The following is a 14,901-nucleotide window of genomic DNA, read 5'->3' as shown; positions in this document are numbered from 1 at the left end:
ACCTCGGATTACAATTCAAATGTTAACCACCTGAACTGTTAGCGAGGGCCTGCCTGACGCAGGGTGTGGTGCTTTACATACCAGGAACCTTCTAGCCTCATGAATAATATGGTAACGCAGATTTTAAATCCACTGGAAATTTTATAACTAAGGTTGAAGGACAGCTTCAGAGGAGCGCTGATTAACATTTTGCCTGCAGATAGATCGCCACAGTAACATCTCAGTGGATATCATCTAAGAGTACACAGATCTTTATTAAAACTGGGGCCAACAAGCTCACGTTTTCACATAAAGAACTGTATGAAAAAAAGGCTAAAACAATAAAATACTGAATAATGCATGTAACATGTATGACGACTATTTGAATTCACAGTATTCTGAAGGCAGGTTAGATGTTAAGGCCACATGTTGACCCCAGACAATATATTTAAAGATGTTAAAGATATTTCTTGCGTTGCCACATGGCAGTTTGTGATATAGTCACGTAATTCAATCTGCAGGATTATTTTACACAGACACAAATATTCTGTTCTTTTGTGATTGTACCTCTACCTGCTAGAAAAAGGGGTCAGCTGCTCCATCTCTGCAGATCAGCTTTCATTTTAGATGTTAGAGCTGTAAAATATTCCTGACGCTGGGAGAAAACAATCAATGTTAACTATTGGTTTCACATGAGAATCAAAGCCCAGTCCCCTGTGTGACAGTCCTGCATTTGATCCATCCATCCACCTCAGCCACCATATGTGCCACCACTTCAGTTGACCTTATTACCTTGAAAGTCGTGCTGAGTGTCGAATCTATTCATTACGTTTTGTGACAATTTCAGAAACTACCCTGGAGTTTTTCTGGCTCCTAGTGCCCACAAATTCATGCAGCTTCAAGATGCAATAAGGATTTTGAACAATGCTTTCCTTATAAAAAAGATGATACTTTTCTAAATGACATTTTTTTGTTATTTGAAACAAACTGCTTTATTTACAGTTTTATATTATTTTTATGGTGCATCTGAAGTAGAATGAATGAATGCAAAGTATCACAGGTGGGGGTATTATTTTGAGGAATGGCTCTAAACATGAACATTTTTGTCTCTACGTGCTTACAGCATTACCTACCAGTTAACTCATGTGACAGGCTCAGGATGTGGAGTCTAATGAGCAAATGACTCAAGAAGCCAAAACTTTGGAATATTAACGGCAGCTTGATGTACTTTTGCACAAATTTGACTACATGTCACCCACTGAGACTTTTATAAATATCAAGAGAGTGACAACATTTTAAAAAAAGTGTGGGGTAGGTCATGATCGTGCTTTTCTTTATGAATCAGCTCGGCTCATTACCATGGCTAATGGTTTTTTGTATGTGAAGCTCTAATTTCTCCAGACTCACACTGATCAAACACCCACACCCAGCCTGTCAAAGTTCATTGGCCCCTAGCTGAAAGATCAGGGTGTTACTCACATTAAAATATATTGGGTTTAGTCAAGCTTGTCTAATGACAGCTGCACGACTGTGGACGCATGTTTTCCCATCTCATCAGGTTCTGGGAAGCTTCACACGGTCTATAGAAACTGCAGCAATGGGAAAATGACAAATGGTTTGTTTGTTATGTGGTTTGTGTGTGTGTGCGTGTGTGTGTGTGTGTGTGTGTGTGTGTTGTGTGTGTGTGTGTTGGTGTGTTTGTGTGTGTGTGTGTGTGTGTTGCATTACTGAAGAACACTGAATATATGATGGTGAGTCATTGCAGGGTTCTGACATGAAGCAATTCAATGAAGAAGAACCCACTTATTAACATTCGATTGTTTGTGGCTCATTTTGTCATTGTAACCTCTGTAATTAATATTCATGATCTGAATGGGGTGGTCAGAGCCACAAACCTTTGCAGAAAAAACATTCCAGTTGAGACCAAATAATGGTGGAAAACAGAACAGTACAAAAACAGTGTTGTAGTTTCACACATTGCTTATTAAATCGTCTTTTTTTTATTCTTGTCTGGAAAATTAATAAAGGGAAGAAAATGAAGAGTTGGACTGGTCCTTTATGTTCTGCATTTTTTGGGATTTACTGCAACTGTACCAATAATAGCACAAATTATTGATGATTCCAGAGCTGGTTTGTTTGTGCATTACATTTCAGATTATTAGTGATTCACTTTGTGAAAAGTGAAAGAAAAGTGTATACACAGCTCTAAAACAGCATATAATGTATAAACCCACCCTTTCTTTTATCTCCCTTTCTTTTATTCTTTCCACATGGGTACATTGTGACCTCACAGAGGGAAGAGTTGTTAAAATATGATCACATTCTTTACATGCTACATATCCACCAGTTTGAATTACAGATGACCAGTGGTGGAGGAAGTACTAAGATCCTTTCTTTCAGTAAAAGTGCCACACTGTAAAAATACTCTGTTACAGGTCCTGGTGCTGGTCCTGGTCCTGCAGTGGAAATGGTATTTAAGTAAAAGTATGTAGGTATAATCATGAAAATGTACTTCAAGAGTAAAAATACTCAAAGTATAATAACTGTCCCCAGCGACTGTTATGCTGTATTATACCACTAGATTATGATTAGTCATGCATTCATGTAAAAGCAGGATTTCACTGCTATAGCTGGTTGAGGTGAAGCTAATTTTGACTATTCTGTATAAAACTGCAACTAATTATTATTTATATAATGGATCAATCTGCTGATTGTTTTTCTCCATCAATGCTGCTTTGTACAGAATTCAGAAAATAGTGAGAAATGTTGTCACAATGAACCAGAACCCAAAGCGACACCTTTTGCAGTGCTTATTTTGTCCAACCAACAGTCCAAACTCAAAAACATTAAAAATGAATTCAAATAATTAAAAACAAAAACAGCAGATCCTCACACTTGAGAAATGTACTTAGTTACATCCCAACACTGCAATTGATAAGTATTGCTGAATGCTGATTTTTATTGAAAATAAGCACAAAGTTACAATTTAAACATGACCCACGTTAGTTTAGGCAACAAAACAGAAGCACGGTTTCAAAGTCTGTGTTTCATTCATTTAACTTGAGAACAGCGTCCTTCCTATGAAGTTGTGCTCTACTTCCGGATACACGTGTTTTCGCACCAATGTGACGTCACCAGTCATAATACCACCGATTGGTCGGTGCAGCCACAGGGGCGTCCCTTATCGTCTGTCATTGGTTCTTGTGTTAAATATCCACCTTCCGATTGGCCTTGAGTGTCGCTCCGCCATTGGCTGATTTCACGCACACACAGTTTGAAAATCGGTGCCTGCGGTCGCAGACTGAGGGGCAGCTGCAGACAACAGAGACGATATTAGGATATACTTCATCTAAAACAAAGGTAAGAACTGAAGTTAAACATTTCCCGTAGCTACTTTAAAGTTTATCTGTGTCACGCGGACAAGTTTAATTGTTACAGTAAAAGTTACCGAGATCACGATGTTTGATGTTCGTGTTGATTGAATGAAGCACAGCTGCGGTTGAAACACACTTTTGTTCAACGTTTCGTGCACCGTCGCACTGTAATTATTTGTCTAAACCTTTATAGGAAGCTGTCGGAGCTGTTCATTCATAAATATGAACTCTTGTGTTTGGCAGAAAGTTGTGGCGATGTCAGCCGGGGAGGACGGTGCCCAGCTGCAGTGCTGTGTGACGGTGGAGCAGCTCAACACCTCCGGCCAGGCCACCCGGAGGCAGGTCATCCGCAAAGCCTCTGTTCTCCTGGGCCGGAACGAGTTCCAGGAGATCGTCCTCCGTGTCCACGATGGAAAAGTCCCGCAGAGTTACCGTCTCAAAGAGTTCAAGCTTTTTACCAATTTCGTCAGAGATGGGAAGTGCACCGTCAAACTGCTCCCCGAAAACATCCAGGTGCTCATCTCTAACTGCCCCCCCGACCAGCTGAAGCTCTTTCTCAAAACCCTGAGCATCAAACACCAGGCCGGGCAGAGCAGCAAGCCTCTGACTGAGCGGGAGAAGCTGAAAGCCGGCCTGCCCCGCAGCTTCGAGGCCATCAGCCCGCTGCAGCAGAAAGACATCCAGAAGGTCAACGAGCTGAGAAGCAGAGCGGCTCCTGCAGGGCTGGCAGACCGCACCAACAAGACCACCGCTGCAAGACCAGGACAGCAGGTCAAAAGGTCGAGGAGTGACAGCAACTTCAGCCCGGTCAGTTAACACACAATCACAAATATATGAAACACCGGAATATCACCAGTGTCTTTATCATGTAGCCACTGCTATGACAACCTGTTAAAGTGTGACACCGGCTGTGTGATGATCATTTCAGGTGAAGACCAACCCAAGTAAGAAGCCCATCCTGTGTCTGCCATCCCGGCAGCTGAATAAAGAGCAGGCGGCCGTCCTCAGTGCTGTGCTGAGTGGCAAGAACGTCTTCTTTACTGGAAGTGCGGGTGTGTGTGGCAATGACTGTGGATATATTATCCATAAAAATGTGTAATGACTAGATGTCTAAAAAAGATCTGAAATATATGGTACATTTTGCACAACTGTCATTTTAACATTTCCTCGGGAGAATCTCCTTTCATAACACATTTATGGTGTTTTCTGCAGTGATAAACACCTTATGTAACCTTATGAAACTGTCTGCTCTCAGCTCATCTGAATGTGTGATTTTCAGGTACAGGAAAGTCCTTCTTGCTGAAGAGGATCATGGGATCTCTTCCTCCGAAGAGCACCTTCGCCACAGCCAGCACAGGAGTGGCTGCTTGTCACATTGGAGGGACAACATTGCACAACTTTGCCGGTCAGTTGTTGGTGATGAAATTGATGAAAATTTTTTTGTAAGACTGACACAAATGTGTTTCTGGAAATGGCTCATAAGTGGTTAGAGATGTGTGCAGGTTATTTTTACATCAACAAGTCCCTTTGTGTGTTATCTGAATAATTGGTCATTTTGCTGGTTTCACTGAAGGCCTATCCTGAAATCAGGCTGTTCTACAGACAGACACATGGTGCAACAAAGAAAAACTCGAGGCAGGATCCTCATCAGCAGGAACAGTTATCTCTTTATTGATTAATCTGCTGACTATTTAATAATCAAGTGTCAAAGAATAATGAACAAATGTCTGTCGCAAATTCCTCAAGAGCCCATTGCACCATCTTCAAATTGCTTCTTTTATCTGACCAGGAGTCCAAAACCCCAAAATATTCAGTTTGCAGTGATTCAGTGAAGAGAAAAGCAGGAAATTGTCACACTTGAACAGCTGTGTGATTGCGTATTTCACATTATGAATCTTTCATATAATCAAGCAGGTGGTGTCAAATGTCTTTCCAAGCTGATGGATGCTTTTAATTAAATCTCAATATACAGTAGAGGCTGTCACTGAGTGAGTGGGTATTTGCATTGGCCTTGTTCATTTGCATCCCCTCTGACCACCTGTCTTTCCGTCCTCGATCCGCCTCTAGGTATCGGCTCCGGCTCTGCCCCTCTGGAGCAGTGTGTCGAGCTGGCTCAGAGGCCCGGGGTGCTGCAGCACTGGACCAGCTGTCGACACCTCATCATCGACGAGGTCTCCATGGTGGAGGCCCAGTTCTTTGACAAGCTGGAGTCAGTGGCCAGGTGAGAGGACATTCAGAGCTCAACATTAAACTAAATACAATGAGGTTTACAGAACAGTAGTGTACAATCTGGACAACCAAAAAACATCTTCATCAACACATAGTGATGATTGAGTGATGAGTATTTTATATAAAAAGCTTCTCTGAAATGATTTAATATCATGTTCAGCATACTGTGTTAATGATTTCAACTAACCCTAAACACAGAACTTAATGATAAATTTGATTTGAATTTAGCGTCTTTACATAATACACCAATCTTGCAAATTAGTGTCTTGTTTCTGTTAATTGATATGACTTCTTTCATCATCAAAGTATGTTTTAAAAGTTTGAACTATGGGTTGAAAAGAAATACTTAAATAGTTTTAAATGTCTTTAATAACTGATAGTCTGTTTCAGTGCTTGCAGTGTTACAAAATGTCAAATTCAGCGTGTCCAAACACACCTCCGGGGGCACGCAAGATTTAGCACACTCAAACGTCCTCTTTAATACCCGCTCACACTGTGTTCCTCCGATTGTTACCGCCGTGTTTGAGCACAGTTTGACTCCCAGCAACAGTGTTGATATCAGTTCACAGTTTAGATAGTTTAGTTAGAACAGATTGTTTCTCAGCAGCACTCTGATGGAGCCACATTGAGTTGCGTTGCAGCTTAAATGTGAGTTTAAAAAATATGAAAATCAGACTCGTAGCTGTACGTTTTCTCTCCTGACCACTGCTGCCGTACTTTCAACAGCTGAAAGATCAACTGTACTGTCAGTTGCTTGAATTGCAAATATGATTTCTGTAATTAGTGTGACGGTTTTTTATTTTATTAGAAGCAGCAACTGTTGTCTGGAATAAGCAGAAGAAGTGGACACTTGGTATGAGTGATGATGGCTCCATGTGTTGGGGGTAAAACTTGCACAAATGGACTAAAACCAACAGGTGAAGGTGTCAGAATACAGAATCGAATGGAGATCTTGCTTTTGTATATGATTGGTACTCCGTCATGAGCTGAATCTCCTGGGTGTCCTAAATAATGTAACGCCGTCGCACGAACATGTGGAACGCGTCTTTCAGTGCTCCTCGTGTAGGACACAGCAATCAATTAGTTGATCAACAGAAGATTAATCTGCCATTTTTATACGTCTGTATCTATATGTATGTGGACATAGATATAGCTATGCATGATTGCTGCTTTTCATTCTTGTGTGATCGCAAACAGAATATTTTCAGTTAGTCAGACAACAAAAGCAATCTGAAGACATCACATTGGGCTTGTTGTGACGTGTATTTTTTTCCCCTCTTTAGACCAAGACTTGAGAAATTAAGCAGCAGATCAACGAATAATAAAACGAAAACGAACCGTAGTTGTAGCCATATAGAAGTTATCATCACCGTCATCATCATCCTCTCACTGCATCCTTGCAGGTCGGTGAGGAGGTCTACTGAGCCGTTTGGAGGCATCCAGCTGATCATGTGTGGCGACTTCCTCCAGCTGCCTCCTGTGTCAAAGGGAAAAGAAAAGGCCGGCTTCTGCTTCCAGGTCAGACTAGCACGGCTCCTACAACTTCTCAGTTTGCTTATGTCACTGATTTAGTAACGCTGTGCATTCAGTCACCTCTATGCTACATTTAGCATATAGTTTTAATATTTTGTGTACTCTGCTTACACAAATGATCAGCGCTGTACATGTACATGAGAAAGATTGTTCCCTCTATGAACCCTCAGGCCAGGAGTTGGCGTAAGGTCATCCAGCTCAACATGGAGCTAACAGAAGTGCGAAGGCAAACGGACCAGTCCTTCATCTCCCTCCTGCAGGCGGTGAGGGTTGGAAGGTAAAATAATGGCCATTGTCCATTTTTTAAGCAATTTCACTGAAAAAGATGTGCATAACACGTTATCTGGTTATGTTGCTTAAATGCACTCAGAGCTGTTACAGGCCTTTCAGGCACAGCACATTCTACGGCGCGCTTTCCCCGTGCTGCGAAAATAGTTTTTCTAAAGGAGGAGAGGTTCAATCGAGTTCTGTCTTAACTGTTCAGGGTGACCGAAGAAGTCACCGCCAAGCTAATGGAAAGCGCCTACCATCAGATCGAGAGGGACGGCATTCTAGCGACCAGGCTGTGCACACACAAGGACGACGTGGAGCTCACAAACGAGAACAAACTCCGGCAGCTGCCAGGTGTGACTTCTTCTGTTTGATCATTGGGGTTGTTTCAGCTCTGGCAGGTGTTGCTTTGACTTGAATCCAGGTGAAAATTGGAAAAACTGCTGGATTGAGTCACATGTGACAACCCCCAAATCCATTTCCTCTTGAGACATTTTCAGTCTCGGCCTGCAACCACTTCCTTCCCGACTCCTGTAATTTGTAAGTTCTGTAACTGCATCAGGAAACTGTGGAGAGTGTGTTCAACGACTGTGGCGGCTGGTTAAACGAATCTCTGCCTGTCCTGTAGGGTCAGTGCGTGTGTTTGAGGCACTGGACAGTGACCCAGCCCTGGTGAAGACTATAGACGCTCACAGCCCCGTCAGCAGACTGATCCAACTCAAAGTGGGAGCTCAGGTAGGCCTCTGTTCTTGTCTCTCTGTCCCTGGATATGTGTCAAGAACTGTGCTCAGTTTGAGGTTTTTGCTCGCTCTTTTTAAGGTCATGCTGACGAAGAATCTGGACGTGGCTCGAGGTCTGGTGAATGGAGCGCGAGGGGTTGTGGTGGCTTTTGAGTCTGGAAAACATGGTCAGTGTTTGTTTTTTGTTTGTTTGTTTTTTTTTAATTGATCTTGAAACGAAATGCAGAAATGTTAGCTCAGAAAAGTCCAAATTTATTGAAAATCTCATATTTGCTACAATCACATAGTCACCATAAGATTGCAGAGGATTGCTCATAGGAGCAGTTTGACATTTTGGGAAATAAAATTTGTCGCCCTCTTGCTCAGAGACCAATAAGAGCATGGATGCCACTCTCATGTCTGTCTGATGCTTAGCTTAGCATGAAGACAGGAAACAGATGAGAAAACGGCCAGTCAGGCATTGGGCAAGTTAAAATATAATTAACATGATATATATCATTCATATCCATACACAAACAAACTGAAAAAAGTGAACAAAATAGCAGATTCCTCCTGCTATCCTGTTTTGTTTCCACAGTGGTGAGAGAGTTTTGTCTGTTCATGCAATAACTCATCCGCTGCTTCCTCAGGGCTCCCGCGCGTGCGTTTCCTGTGCGGCGTTACAGAGACGCTGAAGCCCGAGCGTTGGGTGTTTAAGTCCGGCGGTGGGATCCACCTGAGTCGACAGCAGCTGCCCCTCAAGCTGGCCTGGGCCATCTCCATTCACAAGAGCCAGGTGAGCTTGCATTCAGGCACAGTCACACAGCGCTTTAGTATGTAAATACTGAGACAAATGCTCACCGGATCACTGTGATGACATTACCCCCACTGTGAGGAAGACATTGTAGGCTGTTGCCATGGGACACCAGTGTTTTGTGTGGGTTTCTTTTGAATGAACAACTCGCTTCATGAACAGCTATTTCGCTTTAATTGGCCTGAAACACACTTGGTTTGATGGCGGTGTCTGAGCCAGCCTTGAAGCTCAATCACTGACTGGCTCAACATTTCGCGCTGACATCATTGGTTCCCAGTTGATGAATCCAGGTGATTCCATGGCTATTCCAGCAGGATGGTGACATTTGAGATTTTGACATTTCCATTTGCTTCAGCTATACTTTATGTTTAGTGCTAACTGGGAAATGTTTGCATGCTTGCATGCTAATGCAAAGTTCATGCCATATGGGATGGATGGTAAAGGTGGGAAAGAGTTCCATGTTACAGAGCTTGCACAAAGTCTTTAAAGTGTGGTATGCTTGAATTCGAATATGTGCCCTGAAACATTCTTGATTTTTCAACATAAGCCTGTGTTTAATTGACACAACTCTCATGTAAACCAAAAATCGTATATATTTATTATTTATTTAAAATGAAACCATCCTGTCGTCATATTTGCTTGTCTCCTGAAATTTGCATTGAAATTAGCGAGCATTAAATAATCATGATCAAAGTTCATATGAACAGCTGGTACAATATACACTGATTGCTATGAGTATAAATCAATTCTGTGAACTTTATTTTCCACAGTTATATTCATAGAAACAATTTAGATGTGAAGGTAAAGGCTTTGGGAATTTGGTGTAGGTACCTTGAAAAGTGCTTGAATTTTAGTCTTTAAAAGTTATCTGAACCCTGTTTATGACTTTTCGTGCCATCAAGGCAGTTGTACGATCACAGAGCTGGTCAGGTGAAGTGCTGTGCATTGACAATATGATTACGAAAATTAAGAATGTGCACATGGTAAACATGAAACGCGCATTTAGCTCAAAGCATCCCTGAGCCTACATGGCTGCAGACTCTCCGGCCATGTCCCAGGTCCACACCACGCAGGTTTTGAGTGTGTAGACAGACATTTGATGTCTGTTTGACTGACATCCAACATCAAGTGTATTGTGTCATTTCCTGTTAGTATAAAATGGCAAAGTAAGCGCTTGTTTTTTGTACACAGTGTTGGTATGTAGTCTGGATTCTGGCCGCCGCTCTAGTCTTGTTTTAAAGACTTCCCCTGTTCAGCGAGCATGCTGCTGTTTACGCGTCTACTTTTCCCAATCCTGCTTGTCATTGTGACGGATGGTCGGGCAATCTGTCACGCTGCGCCATTTAGCAGAGTGAGAGCATGTTAATCTGCTTTACAGGTGAACACAGGTTGCCCTTGGCTGGTATTTATCAAGGAGCACTGATCTACAATCAGTCTTTCCCTCCACATCTCGACTCCAACTCCACACAAACGCCTGTGGGCTTGAAGCTAGTATTTTGTTCTGTAAGTGATGGAACAACAACAGCACAGTCATTCATTTTATGAGCTTTTGAGCATGAATTTAGAGGCGCTCTGTTTCTTCTATTAAACTTGGCTCAGTTTGGCAGCCAGTCGAATAAAAGCCAGTGTTCAATATTTGGCCATTGACAACCCCCCCCCCCCCCCCCCCCCCCCCTCTATCTCTCCTCTCTCTTCCCCACCTCCTGCCATCTGTCTGTGTTCTATCTAATAAGGACCCTCACCAATCACTCTGCTTACCTAACAGCACCTCCCACTCCGCTCCACACCATATTCTATTATCCTGACCGCAGACTCTGAAATTGGTTAGAGAGGAAAAGGGATCCCTCGAGGTAATTGAGTTCACTGGTCACGACCAATGTGTCACCAATGTTTGATCTACATCAGAGGAGCTCAAGTGCAGGAACATAGAAATGAATCCCTCACCTGCATCCTTTCAGAGGAAATGAGCAGACGTGCGAGAATTATAACACCTGAGGACAGCAGGGTGGCGCCGGGGGTATGCCCATGTGGCTTTGAATCTTGCCAAACTGCCCTGTTGGGAAATTCTCTCAATCTGCTGAGAAATTTATCACTCTGCAAGAAAATGACCCTGCAAAAACTAGTCAGTCCTGTGTTTGATGTAGGTGATCAGTTTGTACTGTAACTCGTGTGCAACACAGTACTCAGGTATTTTTGATACACACTGCATCAATCCTCTTGTTTTTGGACACATTTAATGAAACATTTGTGAATCTCCATCGGTGCAGACTGCTTTATTTTGAACCACAAAATGCCAAGAAATTTTGGGTTGTAAAATAGTTGCACGCTGCACGCTAGCATGGCCATTTTGACCCGTAACCAAAGATCTTGTTTCATTTATTTCAGGGAATGACACTGGACTGTGTGGAAATCTCTCTGGCACGTGTGTTTGAGAGCGGCCAGGCTTACGTGGCCCTGTCCCGAGCTCGGAGCCTGGAGGGCCTGAGGGTCATGGACTTCGACCCGCGTGTGGTCAGGGCGGATCCAGATGTGCTCGTCTTCTACAAGAGACTGAGGAAGGAGCGGCTGCTCATGCAGGCGAGTGCAGAGCTGCTGCTCGTGTCACTGTCATGATCTGTAGACATGTTGATTGACAGCTCAGTGCTGCAGAAGATCCTTTTCTATGAATGTCTTCCCAAACTGTTCCATCCTGTAAAATAACCTCCTCTGCCTCTCCACTGCTCTCTGCAGGCCTCCATGGATGATTTTGTTGGCGGCAGCAACAAAGAAAACTTTGTGAGAAGGTGAATCCATCTTCATCTTCTGTGACATTATGCACTGTGTGCATGTTATCGTCCTGTTTTTATTTCTCTGGGGACAGTTTGAGTTTCTTAAATGACTGCTGCCGCACGTGTTTACATTCACTGTCTACCTCACCATCCCTGTTTAAACTGGCAGTGCGAAAAGTCACACTGCCACCTTCTGATCATTGTTGTAATTGTCCTTTTTTAAGAGCCTCTTTTTACGCCTTGGTTTTTTATTTATTATCATGATTGTTTGCATGTATTCAAGTAAAGTTTTAGTCAACTTACATCTCTGCGTTGTCTTGTTGTCATTGAGCCTTCTGACCGCCCTGCCAATACTTGCCAGCACACAAAGAGTAAGAGATTAATGTCAATGCTGCCTTTGATTACGATATTTAAGTGTTTTTAAGCCTACAGTTGTCCACTACAGTACAGCAATCTACAGAACAACATTGTCTGAAATATGTATGACTGCATGATAATTCTGTCCTGTCTAACATCTCTCCATAATCATTGTGTAGTGACACTCCTCAAATGAGGATGCTGTATTACTATTTAACATTTTAGTTGCACTAAGACTTCATTCAATGAGATGAGCACAGGTTTTTATCATGGTGTTTTGAGTACTTTTGGATCAAATAACTAGTGCATTACTTAATTCAATCTACCCAACTCTGTGCCTGTAACAGCGAAGTCTGACTCATTTATCTTATGTTAAAGAAATTTAGTCCTGAGTATACAGTCAGGAAATCACTTCCACTTGTAGCTTTTAAATGAATTACATTGATGCAACTCAGACAAACTGGAAACCAAAGAAAACCTTTATTTTTCCAGAGTGGGTGATGAATCCATGACTGAACCTGAGAAATTCTCCATTACTGGAGCAGCATACTTAGTTTTGCATATAAACTGATCACATCATGAATAGTCTGAGCCCTTTCTATGCACAACCTTTAACAACTTTGGATGCACACATTAACCATACAAGCAGTGACTCATATTTTACATACTGCTTCTACATAAGTATGCACCGTATACGTTAAGGGTGGCATGCATTTAGTTCAGAAACTCAAGCAAATTCATTTACATTAATACACAAGAGGAGAACAACAACAGAACTGTTCTGATTATTTTACAATTTTAGCTATTAGTGATTCTACAGCTGCAAGTGGTGGGAACTGGGCAGGCAGGTCATTTCACATTGTGAAACAACTTGTGTGCTACCTAGAAAGACAAAGGAGAACACAGTTAGCACTTTCATTGGAAGATAAAGGCACAAAAATCATTGTCTGTCACGCTTTGTGTCAGTAACACACACTTACACAATGGTCCCGTGCATGCAGGAAGTCAAAGAGTTCTTCTGTGCACTCCTCCAAAGTGTTGGATCTGGACCCGACCCGGGCTTCACAGACCTCCAGACGCTCCTTGGCGTGAACACAGTGTTCAGTCTGCTCACACTTGGCTCGTATCGTTTCTAGAGGGTCCTGCAAAGGTCAAAACACAAATGTGGGATATTATTGAAAATGGGGTGTCAAGAAGACTAGCCTTTTTTAAACTCTCTTTAAAAAAAACAAAACAACAATAAATTAACCATCATTAAATCAACACATCAAATATTTGGTAATACTCGTGTTAAATGCTAAAGCTGCTGACAGCAACGTGTTGCACCAACATTATTCACTGTGTACAAATCAAGCACAAGGCTCACACTGATATATTGGAGACCGATGCACAGAATCATGTTTGCTGTTTGTGAAGGTGATTTTGGAACCAGCTGTGGGAGATGTACTCAAATCTTTTATTTCAGTATAAGTAAATACCACAGTGTATAAATACTTTGTCACGACAAAGTCCTGCTTTCAAATTTTAAGTTGAGTACAAAAGCATTTGCATCAACATATGCTTTAAGTGTCAAGATGTGAAGTGCTCCTTACACACAATTGCCCATTTCAGAATAATGTACATTATAATGTATATTATTACTGGATTAATGTGCACATCACTTTGCATGTTGCAGCCGGTGATGGTGGAGCCAATTTTACTTACTTACTCACTACCTACTGCTGGGTAGGTTGTGAATTTCCCCAAGATCATTAAAGTCTATCTTATCTTAACCTATGATAATACATGATTTTTTATTTATTAATCTGAATCTGCATAGTAACTAAAGCTATCAGATAAATGTAGTTGGATAAAAAGTGAAAATATTTGCCTCTGAATTGAAGTGACATATAGCAACAGACAGTGGATATACTGAAGTAATGTCATAAAAGTGCCTCATTATGTTCATGGGAAAACAAACTGTGCAGTCTCACAGAAGTATTAAAAACCTAGTTATCACTTTACATGACTTTGTACTTGAATGTATTTGGCCAAAAATGATTTTACTTTATGTTTTGTAGTCAAGTCTTGTCCTTAATGTGTAAAAGTTATTAAAGGTCACTACTGCTGTATTTTTTGTGTGTGATGGCAGGTGAGTTCCTTGTGTTATATATATATATATATATTCATTAACAAACTTACCACCATGTCTTCCTCTTCTTCCTCCTCCTCCTCTTCCTCCTCTTCCTCCTCAGCAGGTGCATCTTCCTCCTGATCAGTGACAATAACACCATGGGCAGTTCAATTAAAAAAATCTGTAATCTGTAAAATTTGAATTTGGATTAATAAACTACAAGCTGCAAGTAACTTCTGCTCAAAACAACTCCACTGAAAGAAACTCCACAGTACATATTTCAGATTTGTGGGGCAATCAGTAAAAGGAGCAAGCTTTCTCGAAAGACTTAAGCTCATGAACAGCTTGTGTTACAATTTCAGTTGCCATCCATGTTTGATATTATTAGTGGGCAAATATGCAGCTCAACTCTTTCAATGAGCTGACACTAAACTCGGACGTTACGCAGCTAAACTGGCCGGCAGAGTCGGGCCACTGCGACGGGTTAGGTAACTTGGCGAAACACATATACAAAAAGCGACTAAAAAGACAAACAGCAATATTTTTCATTACCTCGTCGTCGGGGTCGCCGTGCGTGAGCATCTTCCTCTCGAAAACCATGATTACGGGCTATGAATTTCACCTAAAATTCAGGCAGACGACTCAGGACTTAGCTCGTCGGCAGCAGAGCTTTACTGTAAGGACGTGAGGTCGGTCACACACAGGAAACGTTTAGAAGGATCACCGGATGAAGTTTACTATTGGT

General features: G+C 41.9%; 2 protein-coding genes across 2 annotated transcripts; one reads left to right on the top strand and one right to left on the bottom strand.

Moving 5' to 3' along the window:
- The first annotated feature begins 3,271 nt into the window (after positions 1–3,271).
- pif1 (PIF1 5'-to-3' DNA helicase homolog (S. cerevisiae)) lies at positions 3,272–11,984 on the top strand. The gene is made up of 13 exons (XM_041949741.1): positions 3,272–3,339; positions 3,597–4,160; positions 4,282–4,405; positions 4,633–4,758; positions 5,421–5,574; positions 6,986–7,100; positions 7,286–7,392; positions 7,600–7,739; positions 8,014–8,120; positions 8,205–8,292; positions 8,755–8,900; positions 11,304–11,495; positions 11,649–11,984. Exons 2-13 carry the CDS (start codon positions 3,609–3,611, stop codon positions 11,703–11,705), a joined length of 1,908 nt encoding a protein of 635 aa, XP_041805675.1. The 5' UTR covers positions 3,272–3,339; positions 3,597–3,608; the 3' UTR covers positions 11,706–11,984.
- A 520-nt stretch (positions 11,985–12,504) lies between these two features.
- LOC121615359 (cytochrome b-c1 complex subunit 6, mitochondrial-like) lies at positions 12,505–14,850 on the bottom strand. The gene is made up of 4 exons (XM_041949689.1): positions 14,709–14,850; positions 14,225–14,293; positions 13,024–13,185; positions 12,505–12,925 (listed from the first exon to the last, which is right to left on the bottom strand). The coding sequence occupies exons 1-4, from the start codon at positions 14,754–14,756 to the stop codon at positions 12,893–12,895; spliced, it is 312 nt and encodes a 103-aa protein (XP_041805623.1). The 5' UTR covers positions 14,757–14,850; the 3' UTR covers positions 12,505–12,892.
- Positions 14,851–14,901: the final 51 nt, after the last annotated feature.

Source organism: Chelmon rostratus, chromosome 12 (genome assembly GCF_017976325.1).
Source record: "Chelmon rostratus isolate fCheRos1 chromosome 12, fCheRos1.pri, whole genome shotgun sequence".
Taxonomy (NCBI): Eukaryota; Metazoa; Chordata; class Actinopteri; order Chaetodontiformes; family Chaetodontidae; genus Chelmon; species Chelmon rostratus.
Note: the sequence above shows the minus strand (reverse complement) of the source record. Positions and strands in the feature narration are given on the sequence as shown.